This window comes from Rissa tridactyla, chromosome 4 (genome assembly GCF_028500815.1).
Source record: "Rissa tridactyla isolate bRisTri1 chromosome 4, bRisTri1.patW.cur.20221130, whole genome shotgun sequence".
Classification (NCBI taxonomy): Eukaryota; Metazoa; Chordata; class Aves; order Charadriiformes; family Laridae; genus Rissa; species Rissa tridactyla.
Window position 1 is genome coordinate 84,614,728 of NC_071469.1, and position 25,355 is coordinate 84,640,082.

The window sequence follows — 25,355 nt, forward strand, 5'->3', positions numbered from 1 at the left end:
CAAATCTGAGTCCGTTCAAGATGTGATTACGCAGTCAGGTGGCAAGTGGTCACTGCCAAATCAACAGAATGAGATAATGATTTAGTGTCAGCGTGAGACATAGCTCTGCTGCCTGGTACTGCTGACTGCCCTGCGTCTGCCCTCTGCTAGCTTTCTAGGGGTATTCCTTGATGCCAGCTCTTTTGCACGGTTGACTTTCTCGGTGGGTCCCTGCTAGCCTTGCCTTCTGCTCCTGCTGGCGAGTGCTCTTGAGTACTTAGAAGGCAACACAACTGGGCATGGCCATCGTGTGTTTCTGTCCTTGTCCTGGCTGCATTGATCACAAAGGTTGGGGGTTTTTGCAGCTCTGTATCCTCACCTGGATGCAGTTGCAGAGCTTGTGTCATTCTCAAGCATTGGTCTCCTCTCCCAAGTAACAAGCGATAGGACAAGAGGAAGTGGCCTCAAGTTGCACCAGGGGAGGTTTAAGATGGATATTAGGAAAAATTTCTTCACTGAAAGCGTTGTCAAACTTTGGAACAGGCTTCCAGGAAAGTGGTGGAGTCATCATCCCTGAGGGTATTTGAAAGACGGGTAGACATGAAGCTGAGGGACATGGTTTGGTGGTGAACTTGGCAGTGAAGATTGGACTTGATGATCTTAAAGGTCTCTTCCAACCAAAACTGTGCTATGATTCTGTGATTCTATGGTGCTATTAGGAGGAGACTGCACTCTTGCCCCCCATGTTTGCAATGACAGAATACTCCAGGTTTGGGAAATGGTCCGACACTCAAAGCTGGAGTAGTTAGCTCTAACATTTGGGAAGTTTCAGTATCCATGTGGATGGCTCTCACCCAACTGAGTGATACAGAGGAGAGCTTCGTGGTCTCCCCAGCTGTGTATATTACTGGTATAATCTCTATCCATCCTCCCTCCTGTCCAAACAGTAATTCCTCAACCAGGAAGGTGCCTGCTCTGCTGTACACCCAGGTGTGGTAAGTCATGGCGGCAGCTTCCCAGAGCTTCCCCTGGCTGCCCTTCAAGCTGGCCAAGGCCATGCAAGCAGGGCTGCCTGTAAGAGGTGCTGGACCTGCTGGCCTGTGAGGTCACTGCTGCTTGGTGGTCTGCTAGGACCACTGTTTTAGGAAGAAATCCGAAGCTACTTTCAGCTGCAGGTGTTGAAATGCGCTCTGATTCCCTACCAGAGAAGGGGCTCATCAGGTGGGAGCTCTGTCCCGTGAGGTTTGCTTGCAGCGCCCTGGCTGCGGCTGTGTGGTACCCAGCGTCTGTGGGAGCAGAGAGGATGGGACCCACGTGCACCAGGGGACAGATGGGTGAGCGGAGCAGCCTGAGGTGGCGCAGCTGCTGCCGAGGAGTGAGGGATTATGTCCCTCAGGCCAGTCTCTGCTTACAGAGAATTTGCTACTTGTATATAAGATAACTTTCTGAATCAGAGGGAGAAATAATTTTTTTTTCCTCTCCTGTTTCTGACATACAAATTCATGTGCTGCTGTTTCTCTCTCCCCATCCTAGCAGGATTTGCTTGCTGTCAAGGAGCTGTTTTGGGGCATATTCTTACACCAAGTTTTGCAAAGTCATCCAGCATTCAAGAGGAGGGTGGCAGCGGGTAGGGGGTGCAGTGGGGGTGCTGGGACTCCCAGCCCTCCTGCTGTTGGTGCATTGCAAACTGGTGCTGGCAAGAGCAGAGGATCAGGCAGAGTCTTGTGTTTGGGAATTGAGTATGACATGGATGTGAGTGCTCCGTCTGCAGCATGGCAAAATAGTAATTAAGGAGTGACAGGTGGGATCGGAGAGGTGGTGGCTGCTGCCAAGTCCTTTGTCACAGTGCTGCCAATGTCAGTCGTACCGGTGCTCAAAGAGGTCCATGCATTTCATTCTGCCTGTTCCTATGGGAGAATGGCTCTGCTGAGACTCCCATCAGTGTGGTGTCAGTGTCATCTAGCACAACTCCTATGGGAGTGACCTGAAATAAGGAGCACCAGGCGTTTTTTGGGGCTGGTTCTGGCTCTGGATGTTTTCCTTGAGGACAGGAACAGGGGGACATCACGGCTGCCGCTGTGCAGAGGGGGAGGAAGAGAGCTGGAGCTGGCTGGGAGAGGAAAGCAGAGTGACCAGGAGAGGTGGTGGGCTGAGAAGCAGCTGCTGAAGACGCTGTGGGAAACGCAGTAGATTGCTGGTGTGCACAATCGCTTACTCGGCCGTAAACCATTATCATAACTTTAGCCCAGTAAAACATTATAAACAGCCTTTAAACTGGCAGAGGTGTTTGCCTCTATTGCTTTGTGACCGGCCAGCCTGAGCTCAGCCTGAAGCTGCGCAGGCAGAGCCGGCCTCTGCTGCCACGCTGGGCTCTGCAGGCTTACAGTACTCTGTCCAGAGGAGCAGGAATAGGGGAGGGCATGGAGCCTTTTTAAATTACTGATTACAAATACTGAATTAAGTCCACTTGCAAGGAGTCTTTGACTTTCGTGAAGCCATTAATCAGTAATTGTGTGACAGGTGATTTCTGTGAATACTTTCTGCTTTTAGGTGGTCACTGAGAGGTTCCTGATACTTTTTTTTTTCCCCCTGCTTTGTTTGTATGACTACTTGGGAAAGTTTTGCTGCGTGGTTACAATATATAAATAATGAATAAATAATGACTAGTGGATAATACATGAGTTCATACACAAATACACTCATTCAATGAAAACCCAACTGAATTGCAAGAGTCACTGAAAATAAAAAATATTTAAATATTTTTTATTGCTTGAGAAAATCCTGATTAGTAGTTGCAGTTTGCTTTGGAAGGAAAAATATTTTTAAGTAGCGTTGGACAACATCTTTATCATTAAAAACAGATTTCAATGTCATATGACAAATGAGCAGGACTTAGTGTTTGAGTGCTTCTGGCAGCCAGGCAAACATGCCCCAAGTAGGGAGATCTGGACAGACGTATGAATGAAGACGACATCTGGAGCCGCATCCTTTCCCCAGAGCTATTTCCCTGCCCTTTATGCCCTTCAAAACTTACGCCTGAACAAGCTCACTGCTTTTTCCTTTATAAATCCAGGCTTTGTAGCCTTTCTGGCTTCTGGAAAGCTCTGAGTGTTTTTGTGAAATCAGCGTTAAAGCATGAAACTGATTGAATTAACTTTGTGGAAGGATTAGTTTTATTGCGCACGATTAAGATGTCGGTGCGAGGTGATGGAGCAGAGCAGAGCAGAGGGTGAGAAGCCCTGGAAGCAGCGAGCGGGAGCGGTCCTTGCCGCGGTCCTTGCCGCAGAGCTGCCATGGGGTGCCACCAGGCGTCCGCTCCCGGCAGCGCTGCCATGGGGTGCCACCAGGCGTCCGCTCTGGCCACGGCAGCCAGCGGTCCCCGCAGCTGGCGGTGAGGTCGGCTTCTTCCTTCCTTCACTTGATCAAACGGCACCGTCCTGACAGCACTGACTCAGGCTACACTCACTTGGGATTTCCTGCTATTGCACCAGCCTGCGTTTATACATCTGTGGTACGGGACATACTGCGTGCAGTAAGTGCAGCAGTAAAATCTGGTGCTTCAAGTTCCTTTCAGCTTTTTGACATTTTTAGGTTCTTCAGGTTTGCTCTTTAAATGGGGAGAGGAAAGCATGGACAGCTGTTCAGAAAAGACATTTTAAAATGAGGGAATTTGGACTCACATTTCAGTCTGTTTTCTCTGTACTGCCCCAGTTGCATAAAAGTAGTTTGTAGTGGCTTGATGTTGTCCGAAGAAATATCTGCAGTGGTGGAGGTTCTCTGCAGGGCAAAGCAGCAGGTGGCTCCATGGTGTCTCCTTTTGAACCTTTCCATTTGAGAATGTCCCATGCAGAGGGCATCGCAGGTCAGGCCTTGAGCTCTAGTGGTGCTGCCAGAAGAGCTCCGTGGACCATTTGCAGTCCAGCTGTTACTGACTTTCTGGAAAACCTTATTTGGCTTATTTTTCAGATGTGTTTTATTTGCCTGGTGAACGCTGCCTTGCTTTGTTCGGCTTGTTTTGGTAACTTAATTCAGAGCATTGGCTTTCAAGTAGTGGTTCCTTTTTAACGAGGACTGAGAGGACCACAGAGATTTATGATTGATTGTGGCATTGGTGAAGGGGTTCACTAGAGTGAACTAGCAGAGTGTTGTGGGAAAGCAGGTGGGACAGCCCCTCGCCAGGGATTAGTGGAAGGAAACGCTGTTTTTCCCTTTTCTTTCAGGTCAGGCAGAAACAAAGTCAGGAAGCTGAGAGAGGTCAGCGGAGATCCAGGGGGTTTTTATTGCTCATAAAAGAGCTGGTTTTGTTTACTTTTCCTTTTTCTGATGCAGACTAAAAGAGTGTTTTTGCAGTTTTGTTTTCTGTTGTGCTTTTTGTGTGGACTAGGTTAGGTTAAATCATCTGCTTTGATCTGATCAGACTCTTATTCAGTTCCTGGTAAGACTTGATGACTTGTGCTACAGTAAAATTGTGATAGTTTCTTAAATCATAAAGACACCATCTTGCTTGTTTCTTTCATTCCGGGAAGCACGTGAAGGTAAAACCACAAGAGTTTTATTCCTTACTCCTTCAAACTTGAAACATTTATTAAAAAAAAAAAAATAGGAAGGGAGAATATGTCAGGAAAGATGGCAATTATTCTTTTTTCTGTCCTAGCCCCACCTGAAATAAGTATAGCTATCATTTCTAGCCAAAGATATTGCATCTGCATGTTTACTGCCACCGTGAGCATCTCCCCTGCATGGGACATATGCGTAGGAGTGAAAACATTTCAAATAAATGTATTTAGGTGGATTTGTACTCCGAACTCTTAAGCTCCAAAACCCAGCTTGGGGGTGGCTTTAGGTGACTCGCTGGGGACAGGTAGTGCTGGCTGGATGATAGTACCTGTGCTTGAGCAGGGCTGACTGCCAGCTTGCCTGCTCCCTTCTGGTCCTACTCTGAGCCCTCGCTGCTGCAAGCAGAAGAGGGAAGAATCCACTAGTTGAAGAACAAGGATTCAGAAAATACTATATTTTTTTTTGCTTTTATAACTAATTCCTGTTATATTCTTCCTAGCAGTGTATAAGTAGTACTGGACTGTAATCAGATAATAACCGATACAATTGTTCTTTCTTTCTCTGAACAGTGGAAGTTTGGTTTGATAACGGGACCTTAGCTTACCTGCACTATCTGGGAAGTGCGGCAGTGTGCCAGGTGTTAATATTGGAACAGCTTTTCATCCCTGCTTTAATACTTATCAACGATGCTGATCACAAGTCATTATTTCATAAAAATTTCTAATGGGGTGGGAGTAAAAAACCTTTATTAAATGGCATGAACCTCTGCATCTGAATGTAATAAAATAATAATTTACGATATATTTTTAGGGATAAGATATTAAAATGCATATTAATTAAATTAATAATGAAAACTTTTATGAGAATCCCTGCTACAAGTTGCAAGTAGCTGTTTAATCAAATTCTCTCTATGGAAAAATGCATTTCATTATAACATAATTAGCACATCTATTGTGTTTTTAATACAACTTGTGCTAAAGCTTGTTTGATCTGGAGTTTGCTCATAGCAATTAGCAGTGAAGGAATTGAACTTTTTTGCTTTATTCCAGGCTTTGTAAATTCTAAGTGCCATATCTGAGGAAAATTGATGTGATCTTTTTAAAGCGCTAGAATAATCTTGGGATTATATTGGGATAGTCATTATTAGTAGTGAAAAGAAATAGCAAGAAACTGTGCTATCTGAAGCCACAAATTTAGGGGTCTTTTTTTTTCTTTTTTTTTTTTTCTCTGTCACAGGTGTGTACTGTTCTGTGCTGTCCTGACTAAATCCTGGGATGTGAGAAAGCTTTTTGTAAGCTCCGGAGGGATCCTGCCTCGGGTACGTCTGTAGGAGCAGGCCAGAGGAGAAGCAGGTAGGAGAACAGGGCTGGGGGGTGATGTGGGGGCATCAGCCTCTCCTCCCGTGGGGGTAACACTGACGTCAGCCTCTCCTCCCATGGACAGACGTCAGTCTGTCCTCCCGCTGACAGACCACTCGGGTGGTGGGCACACGTGTAGTTTCCCCGTGGGCGGGTGGTCTGTGCTGACCCAGGGGTTAGTACTGTCTGTTCTGCAGAGTCCTTTCCCGTTTGAGAGGGATACTCTTCCAGTAGGAAAAAAAAGGGTAGGATCTCAGTGAACGTGGTGGTTCAAAATCACCCTGGTGCCTGGCTGCTAAAATACCAAACATCTGGGAACCGGGATGCATCCTGCAGCGCTGGGAGGCACGAGTCCTCTGAAGTCAGGGAGTTCAGCCTGGCCAGCTGCTGAAACCAGACTGCACTCCTTACCCAGGAGCTTTACTGACAGCTCTGCAAAGAGTGGGAGAAAACTTCTTTTACAGAAAATCTTTTGGTGAATTTGTGTCTACTCTGAGTTCACTTAGAGCACAGATACCAGTGTTTTTATGGTTGAGTTCACTGTGCTATAAAGCCTGGTATTGTCTTCTGTGTGAAACTCATTAATGCACAGAACATGCAAACTTGAGATTCACTTTTATGTAGTAAAAAAACCAAAAAACAGTACAGCAATATAAAAAGAAACTATCCAGTGCAAACATCTTTATACAGTGGAAATTGATACAGCGTTCCTTAAAATAGCTTTATAAAACAGGTTTAAAAATAACGTTTACAGGTAATACTATCTGGATGATGCTTACCAAAGTACTTAGTGCACTAAATAATTTCATAACTAACTTTACCTGTTGATAGCCAATACCTAGTTACTGATGAAAACCTTAACCTGTAAGTATTATTAGTTAGCAGTCTTTATAATATACTAACACGTGGAACCTCAATAGCATAGACAGTTGACTGGATTAAGCAAAACAGAAGAGAATGAACACATTAAAAATAAAAGCAAGACTGTCATCCCAAAATGTACTTCTTTTGTAAAGGATGTGCTTCAAAGCTGATTTGACTGGTGGGCAGAATTCTACTTAGTTTTCCTTTAGTTCATATTTGAAAATTTGAGTGATTGTGTTATTGATGATAGTAGGCATCAGTGTCCAACTAAGTAATGTATTGGACAAATTTTTACAGTAGTGAGGACAAATGTGAGACCATATTACAGTGAATTGCCAGTTCCTGCCAAGAAAGCATTTTGGGGGAAGGGAGTGTAAATTAGAGATGACATGAATAAGTGAAAAGCAAATTTGCGAGGTTCCACTATACTGGTTTAGGAAAAAAAAAAAGATTTAGTGTTATTTGGTTAGCTACCAAATTTAAATAATCAAATCAACTAAACTAATACATACAGCTCCAGCACAGATTCTGCAAAATTGAGTATCTGTGTGGTCGGGCTCTGTTCCTGTTGAAGGCAACGGGGATCTGCATTGCCAGAAGCCAGTGACAGGCCATCGTCCTAAGAGACCCGCTTTTTACAACATGTATTTGGCTGGGTAACCTCCTGCATGGGAAGTTTCATTCTGTTCATTCTGTGGCTCTTCATCAGGCAAGAAACTAAACACACGCTTCCCAGGGACATAGTAGTTGCAGCTCCAAAACCTTACTTACATTTGCAGTTCTTTTATGCGGACAAATGTGTGGGTGTGTAGCATTCTGCTTTGGAAGCCTACAATATTTTCCTAGGTGGAAAATACCCGTTTTACAGTACCTGCTTAGAAAAAAATCAAAACAGTTTCACAGTAATGAGGCCCTTCATTTGTTTGTCCCTGAAATAATACAACTGCTTTAACAGTGTTGAATAAAAAACCTATTCAAGCTCTTTAGAAATCTAGAGAGACCTATGTTGCCATCTAGAGAGATTTACAGTATTTGGAGTCTTAACATTCTCCTGATCTCCACATTTCCTGCCCTGCAGGATATGTTCCATTGAGTAACACCGAGATCCTATTTACAGAAAGAAAAACCAATTTTGCTGCTAGCTAGCACGCCAGAAAAGTGCCTGAAATCATCATCAGGCTGTTAAAAAGGACAGATGAAACCAGATTGTGCATCTAAAAATCCTGTCTAATTTTATCTTTAGTAACTCGTATATGTAGTAGAAGACTGTAAAGCTAGAATAATTAATAGATTGGAAAGAAGGAAAAATCATGCCTCTTTTCGAAAGTGATGGAATAATTTCTAATATTAAGTGATAGACCATATGTTCCTCCTCTCCTCTGCTGGGTAAGCATAAGCGTGGAATATCAATAAAGATGTTACGAGAGGGCCAGGCAAACCAGCCGACTGAAGATACAGGAGGTTATCCAAAACATTCCTTCCCAAAGCCACTGAACCGCTCTGTTCCAGCGGATGGTGACCTTGGATGCAGGTTGATGAAAACAGTGCAGGAGGAGAGGAATGAAGGAGAAACTGGGGACAAAACCACTTTTCAGGAGAAGTGTCTATCTGGATAGGGAGAGGAGTTGTGTCCTGCAAGACTCGAGCAGGTCCTCGAGCAGCAATTTTGGGGAAAGAACTGAATGTTAGCAAGGATAGCAGTGCTGGGGGAAGTCAATATATGTGGTCTGTGTGTTTCTTTTTAACCCTACTGCTGTCGGGTTTTTTCATGTCTGTTTGAAATCCTAGCATGGCTTGGGTGAAGAGCTGTGAGTCCTTCTTTGGCCATTGACAGGCTCTTGGTGTCTATGTCTAGTGGGAGGGAGAAAATTCATGGCTAATTTGAGCTTAATACACAAAATCTTCATTTGGTTCTGATCCATACAGCTCAGCTAACATTTTAAACCTGGGTCCCCAGTCGTTTAGAAAGTCATAATCAATATCTGAGTCTGAGGAGCCCGATCCCAGAGAACTGAGAGATTCCGCAATGGACTCGGCACCTTCGTAGCCATAAATGTGAAGTGTGTCATAAGGCAGCAAATCCCTGTCATTGTCGGCTTCATCCTTCTTGACTTCAATCATCATTTCCATTTCTCCAGCACCAGAAGTTGGATTTCCAGGAGGCTTTTGGACTTGTGCATACGGAGAGGGCACCAGTTCCGGCTTTATACCATTCTTGCGGACAGAGTTGAGGACGGACACATCATAGCTGGTGGTATCCATTTCCCCACCACCTTCTTCATCGTAAGTGACAAGCTGCTCGTGAATCTCTGCCACATTCCTCCCAAGACCGCTCAAATCCTTCTTGTGTCTCTTTCTTAGAAGAATTAGCAATATGATTACTGCAAAGAAAACTTAGATGAGCACGTGTAAATAGAGAAGTAAGGAAGTAAAACAAATTGCATTTAAGATATGAGCACAGTCTGAAGTGGTCTTTTTCTGGAGTGATGTTTTTTTTAACACATACTTATTTAAAAAATGGTGTATAATACTGTTTAACTGTAGGATTTGTATGTTCTCAGGGTGTTTCAGGCTGTACAGGAATTGTACAACTGCCTCTTGAGCTGTAATCACAAGTACAAATGCACAATGTCACTAGTTCATTGATTCAACTACTGCCTTGAACTGGCAAATCTTTTAAGGCCAGGTATCAAATGCTACTGATGTGGTAATTGCAAAGGAGGCCTCTTCTCAAGCAAGAAAAAATGTTGCCCCTTCTCTGATAGATTCCAAATACAGCAAAGAGGAGGTACTGGTTTGTTACAGGTTTATTTATGTATATGTGTTCACTGTAGTGTTTAAAGGGTTTCCAGACTAGTTCAGCCTTTGGAAACAGGAATCCTATTGTTACTGCCCTAGCACAAATTTCCTGTTCTATAGCTGCATGTGACCCTAGTAACAGTAAATCAAGTATGTTATGCACACGTGCAATAACCTTTCCAGGGACTCAGCCTTTCCAACAGAATGAACAGCTTTGTAGCTGCAACTATGCTAACTGGCCAAATAGAAAGAGCAGGTGAGATGAATCAAATAGTTAGAGTATTTTTGCCTTTGTGACCATATTATAGCCACAAAGCTTTTGTAGACCTCAGTTAAGACAAAACAAAATGAAACGATCCCCACATTTTAAGTCCAAGAACATTACAAAAGTCAAATACTTACTAATGATTGTGAAGATACAGATAAAAATTGCCACCAGTGCTTGTATACTGACTCCAACTTGTTTAGCTCTTTCCTCACAAAAAGTGAAGTTGCCTTTTTCATTGCACTTGCAGACACTGATGACAAGTGTATTTGTGCTGCTGAGCTCAGGATCACCGTTGTCTGAGATGATGACAGGCAGGTAGTGGATTTTGGCAAGTTCACGATTAAACTGTCCATATTTGACAGTGATATTAGCTGTGTTATCTGGAAGAAGTAACGACATCTAATTAAGTGATAATCTCTACCAGATTTTCCTTATAGATTATCAGTCAGTCTCTTAGACAGACCCAACCTTTAGGGAACCCAGTGAAACCTGGGTGGCAACAAACAACATTTTTTTTTCAGTAGGTTAAGCCTTTAAAAATAAAGAGTTACTTGGCTCAGCTAGAGCAGTCACAGGACATTGCTACAGCTTTTCTCCCCTGTGTCCTAGTCTCTCACGTGGGCAAGCTGAGAAAAGGCACTGTGGGGGTACGCTACCGTAGTTCTCAACCAAGGAGAAGTTGCTGTCTTCTGTGGCCAGGGAGTATTTGAAGAAACCTCTGGGTGATATTTCATCCTTGTCAGTAGCTGAAATCCTGATGATTACCTACAAAGATGGAAGAGGTCATAATTGTCAGTAAATGTTGCCCCCGGTGATAAACCAGTTGACGGTGTTTCAGTTAGAGCTGGGCTGTGTGTGCTCTATAACCCTTCAGTAAAGGGCAGGACAAGGATATCTCGTGATGCTCCTCTTCAAGTTCTTTCAAGGCAAGTAATTTCCTTGTAGCTCTTCAAAAAGAGCAGTCATGCCCCTTCATTCGCAGGTGGGAAACACAAGAGGAAATCTTGCGTAATTAAAGCATAAAAAAAGTCTTATGCTCATAGAAAGATGACTCATTATATAATATAATATTGTATAATAGCTACGATGGCTGTCTCTTAAAGTGTTCGGCTTACTTAGAAGTGTGACTCTCCGTCATTGAATGTCATTGAGATTGCCACCCCTGAATGACAGGCTTGTTTTTGAAAACCTTAACCGGGGGGGGTGTAGAATAGATGTATAAAATATAAAAAAAGTGTATGATTGTGTCTCAAAGGTTTTTTACAAATTAAATGAAAGGTGAAAGAATACCTTGTGTGTTCGAACAGATTCCATCGGTCCAGTCTGTGACAAATTCTCTTAATTAATCAAACATTATACATATGGGCTAAATACTTCTGAGGCCAAACATCTAAAGCCACAAATACTAACACTATTTGTGCATGCAGATACTTGCGCTCTGGTAAGTACTACAAGAACGTTATATGCAGCAATGTTTCTCTTACTATTTCGAAATGGTTTCATTCTCAGTGTCACCTACGAACATTTGTGTGATACAACTGAATTGCTAATTTTTGCTCTGCAAGGCTTGACTGTACTTCGCGGTTCAATTGCTAATGCACAAATGTGCTTAAAAGCCTGGGGGGAGAGGAACTGCGCAGCCCGTGTGCTTAAGCGGATAAAAGTCAATATTCCAACGGTGTAGAGTCCTGAGGAGACATTTCTGACCACGGACGCTTTGGAAATTGGTGAAGTGATCAGGTGCTTGGGTATGAAAACTGAGAATAACTTTTATAAAAAGACATATTTCGCCTGAGCTTGCAACTAGATAATTCAGGTTTGGGGGAAGAACTCTCCCCCTGACTCACCTTTCCTGGTGCAGCGTTTTCACACACTCTGGGTTCCTCAGGATAGACAAGCTCTGGAGCATTATCGTTTTCATCAGTAACGATTACGTGAACTTGGGCATGTGATTCTCTGTCAGAAAGACGGCCTGAAACAACAACAGTAGAGGTCTCTCAGATGTCTGCAATCCCAGGGCTTTCTCCCCCCTCTTCCTACTATTTGTGTCCACCTCTGCGCCTCCTGCGTGACACATACAGAGAGGTTCTAGCTCTGTCATTCATTTAAACTTTTCCTTTGACAGATTCAGATGTTTTCCTACTGGGCTAAAAAATCAAGGATCTATGAGGAAGGTTTATCCGTGTTTCCCAAGCTGCTTCCTTTCCTTATGCCCTTTTTATTCCTTGTAACAATCTGAATGCATTTTCATAATAGCTAGGGGCCAAATCTTAAAACTGTATTTGACCTGCTTGTAGGTACTCATTTGATTTGGAAGATTATTGTGCAAACCCTGCAAGCTTCCCTTTCATGCATAGTTTAGTGGAAACAGGCTCTCGGCTTGTGGATTTCCTTTTTGATGCATTACAATCCTGCTGTAAAGTCGTACACCGATTTCTTTCCAATAGGGAAGTGGGAAGCGCTTACCATCTTCAAGGATTTCCTGAGCTGCGACAGTGATGTTGTATGAGGAACTGAATTCTCTGTCCAGGGGCTTGGGAAGTTGAATAATTCCAGTATCGGATACCCTAATATAGTCTCCGCTAGGACTAGCTCTTCGTCGAATAAATCTGGTTTTTGTTTAAAAAGAGATATGTCAAGGCAAGGATGATAATACCGTGTTTCACTTCGGCTCTTCATTGTGGAAGGTCAGAGAGTTCTTGTGTGACAAATTACATTAATATCTTGACCAGGCGGTCTCAGAATATTTCCGTAAGATTATGCAAGCTGTGAGAGCAAAATCTATCAGTTTGAAAAGTTTCAGATTATTGTCTTTTGCTGTTTCAGAAGTCTATTTTCTTGTCAAAGCAAAAGCTTGAGGGAGTTATCAAAATAAAAAAAAATAACAATAAATTATAACCATGTAAATATATCCAGGATTATGCATTTTCCTGTAAGTGTGCAAGTGCTTTATCAGTAAGTTTTTGTGGTAATTACATGTGTAAATGTAATTTATGTTTATATTTGTTGGTTACAATATATACCCATGGCTGCGGTGCTGGAAAAATCAAATCAGATTTTTTTTTTTTCTTTTGGCATGCAGATTCTGAAAAATAGGGTCAAAGTCTCAGTTCTTTGTGAAATTCTTGGAATTGTTAACAAATTCTCCACTTCAAAATAGAATTACTAAAGCTGGTGTTGCCTTACCTGATTTTCCGTTTAGCTGCGTCGGGGTCGTGTGCCCAAACTGAACCAAGTGTTCTTATTTCTGGATCGTTTTCCCTCACTTTAAATTCATATGGTAGTTTAGTGAAGACTGGAGGCTCATCGACATCGGTGACTTCAATGGTGACTGTTGAAATGCTCCTAGAGCCACCGACTTTAAAATAGCGAAGATCAACTGTGGGATCTGTCGCTTCAATGTTAAACCTGTATTCTGCTACTTTTTCGAAGTCCAGGGGCTAAAGAAAAGACAAAGACAGATATTCTTCCTTTGGAGATGTCTAAGTAAACTTTGCATAATCTATGCAAATGTAAGATCTGTGTGCTAATTCATGTTTGGGACTATTTCCAGTTTGCATCTCAGCTAGCCTCTTGGGGGAGTATTTCCAAACTGAACTTCTCTTTCATAAATAGAGTGGCTTGAGCAGCTCTGGTTTTGAACAGGTTCATCGAGTATTCTGAGTTCAGCGAGTATTTCTTGGTTTAAATAATTTTCTTTTTTTTTTTTAATTCTAGAATTTTTAATTCTAAAACAAGCTACCAAAACTTGTTTTTCTCAAAGGCTGGGGGCCAGATTCCTCTTCTTTGCTAGGCTTTCTGTTCTGAAGCCATTCAAGGCAGACTTTGTAGCTGCACTGACTGATAGCTGGGGCAGTTAGTGATAAACGACATCCGCTTCCATGTTTTTCCCATTGCCTGAGATTACAAAAGGAATCCCACAATGGAGGGCGGGCAGGAGGTAGGGCAGTAAGAAATGCCCGAGCTATCTCTCATTTCAAAGTTTGGGCCCCTCTGCACTATTGCCTGAGATTACAAAAGCACCCTGAACTACGCAGTGGTTAATTGTGGGGACTCGTGTTTTTCCCTTTGAGCAGACATTGCAAGTGGCAGTGACAGTCCTTCTCTTGGCAGTTGGAATTTTATCTCACATGGCTGTATATTTAAAATTATGACATGTGCATGGCCAAAAGTGTGTTACAAAGCAGTGGGGTGAACTCGGCCCGCTGTGTGTTAAAAGACGAGCTGATTCCAAATCACCCAGTGTGTGTATGCGTGGGGACTCTTATTGCTCCTCCTCTGGGCAGAAGTTGGAAGCAATGTGTTCCTCAGGTCCTGGGAAGACCAGGGGAAGGGCTGCATTTGGAGAAGGAAAGCTGCTCACACCTAGTGTCACCACAGCTGAAGACCTTTCTGCCCGTCTTGGAATACTTGGTACTTTTTTCCCTTAAAGTTTTCTTCTCTTCTTAATGGCATTTCTAGTTTTAAGAGTTACAGAGAGACATTTGGAAGTTAAAAACATGTTCCTGTCAATTTGAGGATTACAGGAGGTGATTTATAGTGCTCCCTCCTCTTTTTTTTAACTGTAAGTCAATGAAATCAATGAACTCTTGGCTTGGCAGTGCTCTGCACAACGGAGGAATGTTCCTTGGTACAAATCAAGCAGGTTTGAGAATTAAAAAACAAAGAGCAAACCATAATATAGGCTTTGGAGAGTCCAGACCCTTTTAAAGAGTTGTAAGGAATTAGTGGGAAAGCTCTGAAAATACCCTGAGGCGAGTAAGGGAGCTGTGGGCTCAGACTGGAGCAAGTGCCAGACTATAAAGAGCACTTTTAGAAGAGCGTCAGGTGGACTTGCTCACATTTTCTGTTTTGGTTTCACTTGGGCTGCAGAAGGGAAAGATTTTTTGACTTGGTCAGTTGGTTCAACTCTTAAATTCACAGACTCTTTGAAGCATCTGAATATCTGAAGTTTGAGAGGAGCCCAAAGGGCGTAACCGGAGTATCTGACATAGTCCCCACAGTAACTCTAGATTTTCCCAGGCCTGGCAGTTAAATTGAGCTAGTAAATCCCCAGCTCTCCTTCTCCCACAGCAGGGGCTTCAGGATGAACATATTTCCTGCTAACTTCCACGCATATTCTTTTTTTTCCTGTCGCTAGTCCCAAACACTCTTGTTACCCATGGAAAAACAAAATAATCATCTTTTTGTTACTGGGAAAAGTACCTTCTTTGGCCTAATGATTCCTTCATTTGTGAATGGATTTGCTACAATTTCAAAGGTATCCCTGTAATCTCCTCTGACAAAACTGTATGTTGTATTTCGGTGTTGTGGTTCGTCAATATCTTCTACTTTGACTCTGCCAACTTCTCCTCCTACTGAAATGTTTTCAGGAACTCTAAAGTGAAATGATGCTGTTAAAAACAAAGCAACAAAAAAGACATAAAGACTGTGCACGTGGAAGTTAGGACTTAGTTAAAAATTGCTCTTAGTTTATAGACATACAAGAAAAATATTTCATTGAGGATTCAGCATTATGTATCTCTACAGACAGCACTTCTGATGTATTTTTCATAAAAGTATAATTAATTCTCAAAATTGTCAAGATCTTGTACAAAGTGATGAAATTAATAGTGATTTTTATTTTCCCCTCTAGGTGTGTGTCACCCAGGAAATGGAGCTAGGGCTGGAATGCAGAAGACCTTCTGAATATGTAAGATTCTTTTGTCTACTTTTAAGAAAAGTTGAATTGTGCTGAACTCTGACATAAATTGGTTATAATCGTGTCAGCCCTTCGTTTCCAAATAATACTGCGCTTGTATTATACTTACGGTGTTTGAATACTGGGAAGTTGTCGTTGATGTCGGTTAAAGTGATAATGACTGTAGCTGTGCTTGAATCCCCAGAAGACCCTGGAGCATCTTTTGCTTTAACAACGATTTCATATGTTGATTGATTCTCTCTGTCTAGATCAGCCCTTGTTGTAGAAATCACACCTTTGAAAAATTAACATTGAATATGATTAGATTTTGCAACATGTCCAACATCTCTTAATTTTGACAGCAAATTTTTGCCTTATGCCACACATTCAGCTTTAAGTAGCATTTCTACAGTGGTATTTTTCTATGGTTAGAAATGTTAAAAGTCTTTCTACATGACAGAATATTTAGGAGATTCTGTACAATACCTTCCTTTAAACTGATCTTTGCTACTTGGAAACAATTTAATGATGTCTAAACTTGGTCACTACAGCATCTAGAGAGTTTGTCTGAGCACTTCTTCATCCGAGTTGTTTGCTCCAGAGAACTAGTACGGCTACAAAAGATACTGACATTATTTTTAAAACTGGGCAAAATTTAAGCAAGAAAGTTTAGGAAAGCAAAGGGTTGAGTTTACTGATTATTGAGTGCTGCTTTGGAATTTATGTATTCCCTTCTGCTGTATGGTCAAAGGAAACAGTATCTCTGCTAAACTGAAAACATGAACTGACGTTAGCTCCTAGTGAGTCTCTTCATCAGTGGGAAAAAATGACCTTTTATCTTCTCATTTAGTTCATAGCACCTGATATCCTGACTTTATTAGTTCATTTGCAGATGCAGACACTGGTATTGTGTGGGTGAATGAAAAATCTCTCTAAATTATGGTTAAAATTATATTTTTGAATTATTATCCCGCTTGGCCAGAATGAAAAAGGCTTAAAACTGTGTTTTCTTCAAAGTGTAAGGTAAGGACATTTGTGTATCTGACCTACCAGAGTCATCAACTGTGAAGTATTCGTCTCCTTTAATGACTTGGTACGTAACCGTGGCATGACCTGTAACTGTTGGGTCATCAGCATCTACAGCTGTCACTTTGGTGACTGAGGTTCCTAGAAAAGGATTTTCAAACAGCATATTTAGTATAAATTCTGCTTTTTAACCAGAGACATGAAGGGAAATGAGTGATGGAAGAACGTACCTACTGGTGACATTTCTGGGACAGATCCATTGAATACCTTTTGTACAAACACAGGGACATTATCATTAATATCATAAACCTTGATAATGAATTTAGATGGGGGTTCCAGTGACTGGTTGTTTCTTCTGTCAATAATGAGGGCTGTCAGCTCATACTCTGCTTTCTTTTCTCTGTCAAGCCTCTCAAATGCATATACATCACCACTGGTTTCTTCAACTTTAAAAATGGTGTTGGCATATTCACCTTCAATAATGTACTTAGCGTTGTTGTTCCTTACGCTTGATGTGATCTAGAAGGAAAGTGTAATTCAAAGAGATAAAAGTGAGCTCTGGCACAGATGCAGCACAATTTCTACCAGGAGATACACAGTCATGACTTCTTCAGATGGAGTTTGAAACCAGAATAGCAATCAAGACTTTAGATGTCATCTGGAGAATCACTAAACAAACAGCACCACAGCAGCTACAGCCATGCAGGGTTATAGAGTGGGACTTGCATCCACACTGAAAATTGCTTGCTTATATATCGAGTAGCATTTTTTTTTTCAGATCGTATCTCATATTTCCTAAAGATATAAATTGCTCATGCAGTTAACACATAGAAATCATTAACCTCATTATGTCTGAAATAGGACGTGCCACCACGTTCAGTTTGAGCTGCTCTTGTTTGCAAGTAACCTTCTGATTTTGCTTAGATTTCACAGAATTACAGAATCAAATCTATATTCACAGCTATTATTCAGCATTAGTCTCTATTACGTAGCATTTAGCAGGATTCCTGCCATAGCTGACAGATTTCTTGTGTTTAGTCACATGCAGTTTTTGTCATAGTCAGTCTTCAGGCTCATGCTATGGCAGTAAATTTCCACCCCATAGATCTTAAAATTTAAGATTATACACAATGAAATAGGGATGGATAAAAGGAATGAACATTAATCAGTTTTAAAATGTAATTTAATCCAATCCCAAATGGTTTGGCACATTATTTAATCTGCAGATAATCTGATGATTCTTCCCTTTCTATACCTTCACTCATCTAAGGACACTGATAGCAGGTTTAAACCATAATTTTCTGTGCACTATATCAGCATTCTTATTTCAGCAAGCTATTTATCGATAGTTGCTGGGTTGGACCAAGAATTTCTAGTCTTTTGTTACTGATGTTATCATAAATAGCAGCTGTTTGGTAGTTGGGATTTGATTTATCCCATAGTTGTCATTTACTGTTGAACATTCTTTCATTTCTGTTTGCTTTTTTGAAATGTGTCGCTAAAATTTTCTTCCCTTATTCCACATACTGAATCATGCTTCTGGGTGCTGGGGCTGCTGAAGAAGAGTTTACAACTCTGTATATGTAACACGAGAAATAACCTCACCCTTCTCTCAAAGATAGTATAGTCTCTGCCTTCTTTCTCCATTTTTATTTACTTATTCAGTGTAAAGGGTATAGAGTTCCAAGATTGCCTTTTCTAAAACTGAGGGTGAACAGACAAAGGGAAGTAGCCAAGGTCATGAACGATAAAATCAAAACGTATCAGCATATTCCCCCAGCTGTCACTCAGTCCTGCCATGCCGCCGCCGTGGCCTTTTTGAAAGGGTTTATCGAGTGTTCAATCCCGCAAAGGCGATGTGCTGAACACAGCCATTGCAAAAGCAATCAGCAGCATTCCCCGCTGAAAGACCGCAGCGCAGGGTACAAAGTGAATTACTCTTATTTAGGACAGCTCCAGGAATAGAAGTGTTCTCCTCAATCTGCTACTGAATTGGTCTGAAATGAAAGAGAGATGCCCCATGTCAGCTGAGAGCACCCTGTGGCCCCTTCTCCCTCACGCTTTCTGCCGGGAACAGCGCTGATCCGGAAAGGTCCGTTTCACTTTGCCCAGACAGCCCTGACGGATGCTGATTGTTGTACATGGGAGGAAAACGTACAGCTGCATTTATCTGAAAAGTGTCAAAGTAGTTCAATTTGAAAGATGAGATTGGAAGAACTTTGTTGGGGTGATATGCAGTTAATCATAGGACTTTATGAGTGCTGCCCTGAAGAAAATGGGTTTGCAGGCAGGTCAATGCTCGTTATTATTTTTAAAAATTATTTTCTTTCACTTTGTGAAACAAATTTTTTGATTGTGTAACAGTATTCCTAAACATAGCACTTTTGTATCCACGTTGAGAGATGTAAACTGTATGGTTTTTGATGCATATGTTTTTATTAGCTGATCTCCTAGGTTTTTGAAAGAATCTTGAGCTGCCAGAAAAATACCGACATCCATCAGCCGCCAGACTTCCTTCCTGACTGTGCACCCACGTGCAATGCAATTGTTTCCTCACTGTGGATGCTCCATACTTGCCATTCTCTAAAATTTATTTCTATTCTTCAAAAGAATTAGAATCCCTTTGACATTATTCTTGATTTACTCCGTGTCCACATTCTTAAGGTTTTAACATGTTAGTGTGTTGGTATTAAGTCCCATTTTTTTTTCCTTTTTTCCCTCTGCTATTCTGCCTAGGCTGCAAACAGGTAATACTTTTCAAGATGTTCATTTGCTGTCTGCATTTGTAATTCTTCATTGCTATCAGACTACTATTTACCTTGCCAACGTGGTGCGGTAATGGGGTATCAATCTCTTCTTTGATATGCATTTGGTTCCATATCCAGTCTCTCTTCAGTCGTTTATGACTGGCGCTGTTTGAAGAAAAGTTTTGGTTTGTTTTCTGACTTTCTTTGTCAGCAAATGCTGGAGCCAAGAACAATGAGAAAAGTAGAATAAGGTGGTTCATCTTCTTTCAGGAGCCTAGAAAGTAATACAAAATATGAAAACTTTATAAATAACAACAGAATCAGATTAATCAGAGAGAGCACACATAGAAGCGCAAATGGATTTTCCTTCTATAGGAAAGTTTGATTACTTTCTGTGTTTCTTTTCATCTGCCGTAGAATCAAAATTTGAACTATCAGGCTTCTTCCTTCTGTGAAACAGTTTTAACTAGATGATACGACAACTGTAAAAAGCAACAAAACTATTTCAATGAAATAAAAAAATGTGCAAGATTTGAAAACTAGCATAAAATCCAGCATCCACTGGAGCTACCAGAGTTAACCTGCAGAGAAGATTCCGCAGGGAAGGTTGCCCGTTGCAGAGCGGAGCTGGAGGGGACAGTGGTCATGGGAAGCAAAGGCTGAGCCAGATGAAAGTTTATCTGAACTTGAAAGGAAGTGTTCCAGCTTCATAAACCCAAATGCAATGTTTGGGTTTGGCCTGACACAAAATATGCCCAAGTCAGTATCTTCAAATGGAAAATATTGATTTAGAATGAAATCTGTTTTTTTGATGAAAAAAATGATTCATGTGAAATTTTCAATCAATTCCAAGTACAATATAGCAAATTACCTTGCTGATCGATTCAATTCCTTGTCTTTTGAAACATTTGAAGACACATAAGTTCATTTATCCCTATTCTCAGGTTTTGCCATCTAAAACGTGGTAAAACCTGAGAAGAGGGGATACATAATTTGTGAAACATAATTTGGGCAATTATGCTCAGGTGAAACTGTATTTTTTTGTCATATGTTAATATAAGCAAACCGTAGGCCTGACACTCAGATTGAGAAGTTATTTTAATGTAGCCAAGCTGATTCCTTTCCTTAGTAAATTTCCCCTTCCCAATATAAAGGACTGTCAGGGAACTTTAATGCTCAAATAATCAGACTTTAAATTACACATAAATGACTTTCCATTAGCTTTTAGGAGCTGTCAGCATGCACATCAAAAATAAAACCATTAATTGTGATAGAGAAGTTGCCATCACACAGGTTGCTTGATGCGAGATTAAATTAATATTTTCGGCGGGAAGGTGCTGAAACGTTTCCAGAATTACGCTTTGGTAACTAGGCAATCAGTGTTATCCCGTGGTGCAGCATTGTTGGCAGTAAAAAGACCTTATTTACCATGAAAATTTGCTTTCCTGTGCTTTTCTCTCTCCTAGATTGTTGTACACAAGCTGAGGAACACTCCTCCTCTGTGAGTGTGTAGGAAGTGAGCAAATAAGGTGGCTTTGAAGTTGCTCTATAATAGCTAAGCTGCATTTTATACAGTTTTCTGGATTCATGTAAAACATTTTGACTTAGCTAGATTTTTGTATTCTCTGCGCTTACTTTGGCTCCTAATACTTTTAGGAAAATGAGTGAGATTTAGTTGCTTTGCTTTGTTTTATTTGTGTACACGGACATTTTACAACTGGAAACTGGAAGGCATTGGTAATGGTTCTGTTGTGATCGCATAGTCTTTTATTCATAAAAAACATGATAACCAAAGGAAACCAACTTCTGTTGTTGCTGTGGTACAGCGGAGATCTCTGGCACTGCTGTAGTGCAGAGATGAGCTGGGAAAACTGGGGACAATACTGCTCAGTAGTATTTTCCCAGTCTCTTCCTCTCTTAGCGCTGCGTTTGGAGCCTGCCGTGCCCTGTCGCCCTCCTCGCGGTACCTCTCTCGCTGTCGTGAGGGCGATTACCGATACCAGCCGCTCCGGGACCTTTGGTGTCCTCACACAGGGACACTGCTTATTGGACACTGAAGGCTGGAATTCATTAGGAGTGGACTGTTATCTGCACAGGAGCTCCGGGACTGCAGTAATATCCTGATTATTGCCGAATATCCATGCAGCAAATGGCAAACTCTCCTTTGAAGTAGGTGCCCTGTACGTGTTTCACAGTTCAGGCCTTGTTTGAAAGCTTGGCCATTAATACTGAAAGCGCTAGACTGAATCTTTTTAAATATATGCATATTTCAGCTGAAACCCAAGCTACCCCTTCCACTCAGAAAATCCATCTTTTTGTTCTTAGATTTTTGAGGGGGCTTCACTGCCTTTAACTCCCCATTAATGGATTCCCTGTTAGTCATTGTCCAGCCTCCTTGGTAAATTAACGGTTCCTTTATGAGCAGTTTGGTGGCATTTGGTCTGCCCTCTGGGATGCCCTGTAGGTTGAACACAGGCTGGGATATAGAAGAGCCTTTTGCAAAAAATGGCTTCTGCTTTGTGCATGGCATCTTTCAAAACGTCTCATTTTGGTGGAAGTGACACTGCCCGCTCGAGCGCTCGGCATGCTCTCTGTTTTAGGGGCGTTTGATCTCCGTGGCTCTGTAGGACAGGCTCACTCCCAGAAGACTTCCTCTATGATACCGAGCAAGTTTTCCATTTGGCAGGTGGAAGTCTGTTGCTGTTGAATCCGTAGCGGAATTCATCACAATATTTAAGAATACCCTTCTTCAGCAGCACATACAAACACTTCAGGAGCAGGCCCCTGCTGAGCAGTGACTGGATAAGGGCACTGTCCTGGTGTGAAGGCCACGTTCCATGGATGTTAGCTCTTGCCAAACTGTACTAAATGCTTTCTCTTTTTCTGGCCATGATAGTTTTCCTTTCCAGCAGATCTCCTTTGAAATGCCAGAGGTAGTAGCAGGAGAGAGATGTTCCCGTGCCCAAGCAGGGGAGAGCATTCCCATGGAGGCAGGAGCAAGAAAACTTCTGAGGGGTGACAGGCAGATGACATGTAGGGATTGGCTTTTGCTTTCTTCTCATGTCCGCTGTGGCAGCTAGGACTGAGATAAGGATGTAAGACGCACCCTTTCACGTAATGACCCCCCTCCACACACTTCTGGAGAAGGGGACAGCACAGGACGTGCTGGGACCGGCCTCTCCCATGCTGCCACAAGGTCCCATCGCTGGGCTACCTTAGTGTGCAGTCACCCGTTACCCCTCTGTCTCTGACTGATTAGACCAATAATTCAAACTTTTTTCAATTTAAGCAGGGACCATAAATGTTCCTTAAAGTTAGCAAGGGAATGGTTTATTCAAATAGTGAAGTTTCTTGCTTTGCTCTTAAATTTCCTTTCAGCAAATGATGTTTTTTTTCACCAACATTACTCATTTTATGTGTTGAATTATTTTAGCGAATAACTCTTGGTCTGCAGGGTACTATAGACAGTTAACTGAGAAATTCTGGTATTCAAACTGATTTATGGAACACATGAATCATATAGTGTAGTTTCTTTTCCCAGACTGGGAGTCATTATTAAAGAAATGTCAGGTGGAGATACTGACAATACTGCACTAATTAAAAGTTTGCATTTTACAAGTTGTTTTGGTAAGTAATCAACTGTAAAGTTGATGATCAGCTAATATAAAGAAGGTGTACGTGTTATAAAAACACATTTGATGAAATATTCTTATGAACATTTGTGTTGGGTTTTTTTTTTGTGGTATTTGCTTCCTATCTGGTTTACTCGTTGCTCTAAAAATGTTTATTAATGCTTATGTGAGGTTAGTTTAGTTAGCAAAGAAATTTAAAGAAAGTTAAACCAGGTTTCTGTAAGGAGACTTTGGTTAATGAGCAAACAGTTGTAGCTGAAATGATGTATTTTTCTGGTTGATTGGACTAGAATCTTATGTTAATCTTAGAGGATTTTTGTTTTTGAAAACCATTCTGAAAAACAGAAATATTGCTAGAAATAGTGATGAAGAACATCCTAAGAGAGGAATTTGCTTAAAGTGGCTATCGTACACCAAAAAAGAAATAAATTTTAAAAGGTTTGTGGCAGTGTTGTTCAAATAATTTGCATACCTGATTGTCAGAAAAGCTGGAAATTAAATTATTATTGATGATTGAGCTGGAAACAGTATGATTTTTTTTGCTTACAGTATCTTGGTTGGAATCTGAACCATGTAAATGAAAATGAAAAATCCCATGCAAAAATGAGTTTCATCAAAGCAGAAAATATTAACAAAATGACTGATAAATCAATACTATAGGACATAATCTATTCCATTCCACAGGACTGGAGATGTTGCTGTTTCTGGTTGTTAATCAAACCTCAGCTGTCCCGCCTGCAGCCATGTAAATGTAGGGAATACTAAATACCCAAAACACTATATTCAGTCCGTCGGGCGAAGGCGAGGGGTGTGCAGCCCGACCCGCCCTTGCTGCGGGTGCAGGACTGGCCCTGTGGTAGCCTGGGATGGTGCCTGCCCACGGAGGTGGGCTGGCTGCGTAAAAGAGAAAAAAAACCAAGAAAAACTTTCAGGAACTTTCTTGACCAGAGTTTTGTCAGAAAAATTGACTTTGGATAGCTTTAGTTTAATAAGTATTTATTTTCTGACTCTTTCTCCTGCTCTTATCTGCTGTGCCCTCCCCAGTAGCTCTCTGCAAAAAATTCTGTTGAAATTGCTGTGGATTAAACCTAACAATACAGAGTAGACAACACTTCAAAATTGGTGGTTTTTTCAGATGCAAAAAATTTGATACATGATCTAAACGCCTCTGAAATTACTATGCTCCATGAAGCCATGGTAGATACAACGACAGCAGAATCTGACCCAGTGACAAGTAACAAACCGACCCTGAACAACCCAGAATCCATTTTTAACATTAATTTCTCATTTAGATGATGTTTAAGACCAAAGGTAAATGTGTGAATGCAGTGAGCAGTACGAAACGGCAAGGTACCATACCAAACACAGGAGGGGAACGCATTCTCTTTTTCTCGGTGACACCTGCAGTTTAAGATGTGCTTCGCTTGCTTTGCAGAGGGAGCATGTTTGTATGCAGGCAAAACAATATTAAAACAAAATAGTCCTAGCAATACTTAAGGCTGCCTTTCAGGCACCTTCAGTGGCTGTGCAAGCATAAGTTGATAAAGCCTCCTCATTTCTCTGTGAAAAGTACTGCAGCTGGATAAAAAGCAACATCGCTTTCAAAGGGTGCACTTGAAGCACAGAGGACTGGATGTGTTTGCCATCTCCTGATGGTGGACCCGGGTCAGGAGCAAAACAGTCTTAGATTTTGTTCTCTCGGTTTCTTCATCTCATAATTAAACAACATTGCTCCAACCAGCTTCTAACGAACCCCGAGAAACGCGGCAGCAGAGCAAGCACATCGCTGTCGTTGTTACCTGCGCTCCAGCTTCTGCTTGGCATCCAAGTGGTGAGAACGTGATGCTCCGTCGCGGCCGTGAGCCCCAGCGCGAGAAGGGCTCAGGGCACCTAGTGAGTACAGCGGGAAGGGGAACTAGGGTAGGGCCACAAACTTTAGTAACGTCACTCAAAAAAACTGCTTAAGTGAATTGTGCAACACTGGACTTGGAGCAATCCTTTTTTTTTTTCTTGCATCTTCAGATATAATTTGTTTCGGGTGGTTACTCGGTGTTTCTTTTATTTCTTACTAAAGCTGTCTTGTCACATGTCCTTGACAGTGTACAATGATTCATTTAAAAATAGGCTTTTCCTAAGGACACTGTGCTGCTTTTTTGTTTCCAGGTTATTGAGCTGATTTAAATGGGCCTAGTGCCTGACTACCTGGTATTATATTTTTGATTGTCCTTATGTCGATTTTATGAATCTGAGAAGTGGTTTTCGCTGATGACTAAACAATCTGGAGTGCAAATGCCCACCTGAAAACTGATTATAAAATGACTTTTTATATGCATGATAGTACCTTTGAGTAAATAGCCACTTTGATGACTAAACAACCTGGAGTGCAAGTGCCTGCCTGAAAACTGATTATAAAATGACATTTTATACTTGTGATGGAACCTTTGA

General features: G+C 41.5%; 1 protein-coding gene across 1 annotated transcript in view; it reads right to left on the minus strand.

Moving 5' to 3' along the window:
- Positions 1-6,492: 6,492 nt before the first annotated feature.
- CDH5 (cadherin 5) overlaps positions 6,493-25,355 on the minus strand; it is a 30,017-nt gene continuing 11,154 nt past the window's right edge. Inside the window, exons 2-12 of the mRNA XM_054200236.1 lie at positions 19,350-19,552; positions 16,762-17,050; positions 16,556-16,672; positions 15,636-15,800; positions 15,031-15,218; positions 13,012-13,265; positions 12,292-12,434; positions 11,673-11,797; positions 10,482-10,590; positions 9,960-10,205; positions 6,493-9,139 (exon numbers count right to left, since the gene is read on the minus strand). Coding sequence (XP_054056211.1) covers positions 8,646-9,139; positions 9,960-10,205; positions 10,482-10,590; positions 11,673-11,797; positions 12,292-12,434; positions 13,012-13,265; positions 15,031-15,218; positions 15,636-15,800; positions 16,556-16,672; positions 16,762-17,050; positions 19,350-19,538 — 2,319 coding nt within the window. The 5' untranslated portion in view covers positions 19,539-19,552 and the 3' untranslated portion in view covers positions 6,493-8,645. The remainder of the gene's footprint in view (positions 9,140-9,959; positions 10,206-10,481; positions 10,591-11,672; positions 11,798-12,291; positions 12,435-13,011; positions 13,266-15,030; positions 15,219-15,635; positions 15,801-16,555; positions 16,673-16,761; positions 17,051-19,349; positions 19,553-25,355) is intronic.